This window comes from Impatiens glandulifera, chromosome 6 (genome assembly GCF_907164915.1).
Source record: "Impatiens glandulifera chromosome 6, dImpGla2.1, whole genome shotgun sequence".
In the NCBI taxonomy this organism is placed as follows: Eukaryota; Viridiplantae; Streptophyta; class Magnoliopsida; order Ericales; family Balsaminaceae; genus Impatiens; species Impatiens glandulifera.
Window position 1 is genome coordinate 962,288 of NC_061867.1, and position 5,189 is coordinate 967,476.

The window sequence follows — 5,189 nt, forward strand, 5'->3', positions numbered from 1 at the left end:
AGTCAAGAAATTAATTTTTTTTCTCAAATTTATTCAAGGAAAAAATGTATATATGATTACTAATATTTGTTTTGATTGATGATCATGGATTTATTTTTATTTTTGAATTGAATAGGTGGAGTTTGGGATATGTCTTGAGTTGACCTTCCTTGGATACATTCCTGTGTCTGATCACCAATCAATCTTTTAGTACATGTAGATTAAAACTCATAACTTTATACATCTGAGTTATTATGAAGAGTTTCTGTATTCTTTCTTATTTTCAAAACTAAGAAACAATCTTTTTTTTTCATTTTTCATAGGGTTTAATATAAAATAGGACATAATTTAATGTATTTTTTTATTAAAAATATATAATATTACAGATGGGGAGATAGGATGGGGACAACCATTTGGAAGAGCATCTATTTTGTCTTCCTTGTAAAGTGAACATGATTTGAAGGAGTTTTACAACTGTCTGTTTTAATTTTTAATGGTAGATATTTGTTTGTGTTAATTTGTTTTTAATTAAATATTAATGTTTGTTGGGTAGTTTCATTTTGTTGTTTCATTTGAAATTTAAGGATTTTGTGATGTATAAGTATCTTATGTTAATAATTTTCTTATATTTAATTAATTATAAGCTTGTTTGATAATTGAGTACTTTTTTTTTTCTTTTAATGTTGCTTATGAGTTAAGAGATTTTGTTTTATTTAATTTTCAAAATGATGTGAAACTTTTTATTAAAAAGAAAAATAAATTAAGATTTTCTTTAACCAAGTGGGCTACTTAAAATGACCCATTGGACTGGTTCATTTTAAAATACAAAAGTAGTGAAAAACATTATTATATAAGAAATTAAAATTTTCAATTACTGTAATCTTCATTATATTCCATCTTTGTCACTTAATTTAATGTCTTCAATATATTTTTAATAAAAATACCTAAAGAATATAAACATGTGGTAATTATTTCTTCGAGTTACTCTATATTATAATTACATATTAAAATTGGGATTAAAATCTGGAGGGATGTGTTACCATTATCGTCATTGAAACGTTATTTAGTTACTAAAAATGATCAACCCGCCGATGGTAGATTTTTTAGATTAGGTAGTGTCGTAAAAAAATAATAAGTATTTTTGATAATTCTATTAATTAAAAATCTTTTTAACAGTACATTTTTCTTATTTTGTCAATTTCATCAATATATTCAGAATGCAGCAGAACAATTCATAATTCAACCACAAGTAGGAAAGTGCAGCTCGCATTCATCACAAATAAAATACAAGGAAGGCGACTCTCAAGAAAAGGAAGAAGGGATCAATGAAGAAGATGGGTGAACTCAACACCCTTGGCGTTGAAGGATGCGCGATTGTGGAGGAGGAAAATCAAGAGGTTTGTCCCAATGAGGCAAAGGCTGAGAGTGTGGTGGCCCGATTTAACATGATGTCAGATGTGAATCCGTCCAAAAGGATGGAAAATCAGGAGGTAATTTTTAATAAAATAATTTCTGATTTAGAGGAAAAACTGAATAAACAAATCAAAGCTAATAAAGAAAAAGAGAGTACTTTATTGATGTATGGTTACCTTAATGGAGAAGTGAGTCCTGAAAGAAAATTGGGAGTGGATGAGTACAATGATCTTAATAGGGTGATTGATCAAAAGTTGGAAGAAATTGGTGAGAGGATGCGAGCGCTTTCGGCAGTTCAAGATTCAGTTAATCCTTCAAGGGTTAAGGGAGATGTAGCTGAATGATCGACGAGTCGTATGGGATTGAAGGATGGTGAGCTTGTGATTCCGATCGAAGAGAATGATGATTAATCCAACAATGATTCAAAATAAGTTTGTTTACCTTTTTGTTTGCCAAATTTTGCCATGTTTGGCGTAATTTTAGTTTGAACCATTTTATTTATAACTTTCTTGGGTGGTTTTTTGGTTGTTTAACTTGTGTTACAGATATTTTAAATTGTTTTTTTCTTTTTAATAAGTTTGCTTAATAATTGTTTGTTGGTTGACTATCTTGTATTCAAGATCTTTTAAATTGCTAATGTTATAATCACCTTATATGATTTGCAGGTACAAAGGTAAAATTTTAATTCCTTTAGTTTGTTATTGGTTTATTATTTTGTATAGAGTATTTGAATATGTTAAGAATAATTTTGGATATTGTTTGATTTGGATCACTTGTCTGGATGTATTTTTTAATTTAAATAGTGAAATTGTATTAGATATTTCAAAGGTTTTTTGAATACAAATATGTTGAAATTGGGAGCATATATAAATTGTATGGATTGTTTCCTTTTATATATATATATATATATATATATATATATATATAAATATTTTGTTAGTTTGAAATTTTTGTAGTTATAGTCATTTTCTGTTAATATTTCGTTTCATAGTTTTATGGTTTTGAAATAACTTTTCTTTTTAACTCATGATTTCAAAATATATAATCAACCTTTCTAAGACTTATATATAACCTATTGGATATTTGTACCATAAAGTACTATCTTCTAAATAAACCATTGTTTTAAACCCGGTCAGGCGGTCGGACCGGCAAACCCAGTGTATCGATCGTCAAATCAGGCTGTGTTGATGAAAAAATCGAAAATACAATCAACCCAGTTAAATTCGGTTTGCCCGCTGGTTGGACCGGAAATCCGACAGCCCGAGTAAACTCAGCGGGATCTATCCTATTTTATAAAAAAAAAAATCACTTTTTTTCTCATTTATCACTCACTAAGTTAGCCTCTTCTCGTTTTTTTGATTTTTAGTTTCATGTGGGTAGATTACTTATTTCTAGTTCCATGTTGGTAAATTACCAATTTCTATTTCATTTTCTAAATTTTTTTTAGATGCAAATTTTGAGATTGTAAACTTGGATCAACTAGATATATCGGGGAAGAATATGAAGGGAACAATATTGATGTCCCTATTGAAAATGCAGTGACTAATGATGTTTGTGATGATTTTAGTGGTACTGATTTTGGTGAATATTGTGAGCGTTTTGCGAATAATTAGTAGTTGATATTTATTTTAATTGTGTTAATCCATGACTTAAGAGTTTGTGTTTATTTTAATTGTGTTGTCCCTAATATAGACAAAGAAACTATTGTAATTGCGAAACAATATTTTGAATTTTGATTTGTACTTTGACTATTTTGTATAAACAATTTGATGAATTTTTATTATTTTATTATTATATGAAACTCATTGGTCGAACCAGTTAACCCACCGACTAAACCACTAACTTAGTGACTTAGTCTCTTCACCGGGTTGACGACTAGACCGGATTTCAATACTATACAATAAACTATGAAATATTTGTTGGACTATATACTTGTGAATACATTTTAATTTGATTATAATGTACTAAATAGACTCAAAATGCTTGATTTGGATTTGAAGATGTTAAATTGATGATAACTTATTTTCAACCTCAAAATCGAAATTATTTTTAAGCATAGTTTTGTAATCTTTTACCCAAAGAAATTAAAAGAGATTGTGTGGTTTATACTATAAAAAATAGCATTGCCCTTAGATTGAATTCAAAATTTATGTCCTTAAACTTTTGACATTTAATGTGAAAAGGACTAGATACATTAATCTTTTTTAATTCCCTTTATGAACAACTACTTTTCATTTAATATGAAATGAGAAAAAAATAAATAAAATTATGAAGTTATGAACCACTTATTTATTTTTCTTACAAAAACTTTTTGCTTTTATTTAAATGAATCAATGGGGACCTTCAAGCACTAACCATATACAAATATTATGTGAGCATACACCACTACTAAGTTTGCCACTAACTTGATGGATTTCCCGAACCTCCATGAGAGGTCCTGATTCGAGCCCATTGTCGGGTAGTCACATTATTATTATTTTTTTAATTTTCTCACTATTGTGTGTATTATTAAATCTCTCATATATGTATAATTTTTAATTTATTTTGTCATGAAAATATATCATATCTAGATTCTATTAATTTAAAGGGATTTAAATTATAAACCTTAATAATTTTAATTTTTAGGAGCTATTCTAAGCAGCTTATTTATGACAATAAAAATAATAACATTTATTTAGTAACAATAGAATAACTCACAACTTATATATTTTATTTGATTATCATACATTCAAAATAATATTCTCTTATTTTTGTAATCAATATATTATATTGTGACACATTATTTAGTGTTACTCTTTTATATTTTATGTTTTCCCCTTTTTATTGAATAACATTGTGACACATTATTATTTTTAATTATGATATTAAGAATTTATACCAAAATATTGAGTGTTTTATGCAAAAACTAGACATACAAAAAATAGTTGAATATTAATTTTATCACTCCAATTTAATCCATGTAAAACATAAAACACAAAACATTCATAAAAATTAATAAAAATCAATTTTTACCATGATAGAAGAAACAAGTAAAGAATTAAAGATATGATATAACTGTAGTTGTAATGGTTTATCACTCAATCTTGGTGTCCCACTCCACACCTTATTATGATCTTCATCTACCCAAAGGGGAAACACATGTATTTTTCCTCTATTTAATCGTCATTTCGTTGGTGTGAATCTTGAAACTTCTTAATGTAAGCATCCGCTTTTTTGTTGATCAATGAATCAGCTACATAGTATCCTCTATCTTCATCGCTTGGCCACACCTTGTACGCATTGATATTATATTTGTCATCACTGCTCGACTCTACTTTACGTGATTTCTTGAACTTGAAGATATTAAAGAATGAGAGAGCAGATGAAAAATTCTTTTGTCGGTTATTATTTTTGCCTACCATGCTATTAGTTTTTGGATGATGAAAGATGAAAGGAGAGAATTGTTTCGAAGTTAGTGTGATGAAATAAAACTAAGGAGAATGATTGTATTTATAGTAATATTAAAGGGATTGTTTGGATGTTTTGGTGGAGGAAAATCAACAGGTACAAAGTTTGATTTCCTTTTTTAGGTACACATCGTTAAATACATGCATGTATACAAATTAAATAATAAATATTCATGATTCTTTAAAAGAAGTATATTTCCTCTATTTACTAAATTCATTACAGGCCCTTAGTTATTTTCTTTTCCCCTACTTTATTTCATTTGACTAATTTCTTAAATAATGAGCACAAGGTTTCTAGTGTCTCCTTTGATTAATCAAAGTGGTTAAGTCAATAAATTATTTTATTTTTTT

General features: G+C 27.6%; 1 protein-coding gene across 1 annotated transcript; it reads left to right on the top strand.

The window, feature by feature from the left end:
- The first annotated feature begins 1,304 nt into the window (after nucleotides 1-1,304).
- Nucleotides 1,305-1,736, top strand: LOC124941559. Its single transcript, XM_047481899.1, has one exon. It carries the CDS (start codon nucleotides 1,305-1,307, stop codon nucleotides 1,734-1,736), a length of 432 nt encoding a protein of 143 aa, XP_047337855.1.
- The last annotated feature ends 3,453 nt before the right edge of the window (nucleotides 1,737-5,189 follow it).

What these genes read in the sequence shown, in the direction of transcription:
- LOC124941559 (XM_047481899.1), top strand. Translation starts at nt 1,305, where the DNA reads ATGAAGAAGATGGGTGAACTCAACACCCTTGGCGTTGAAGGATGCGCG.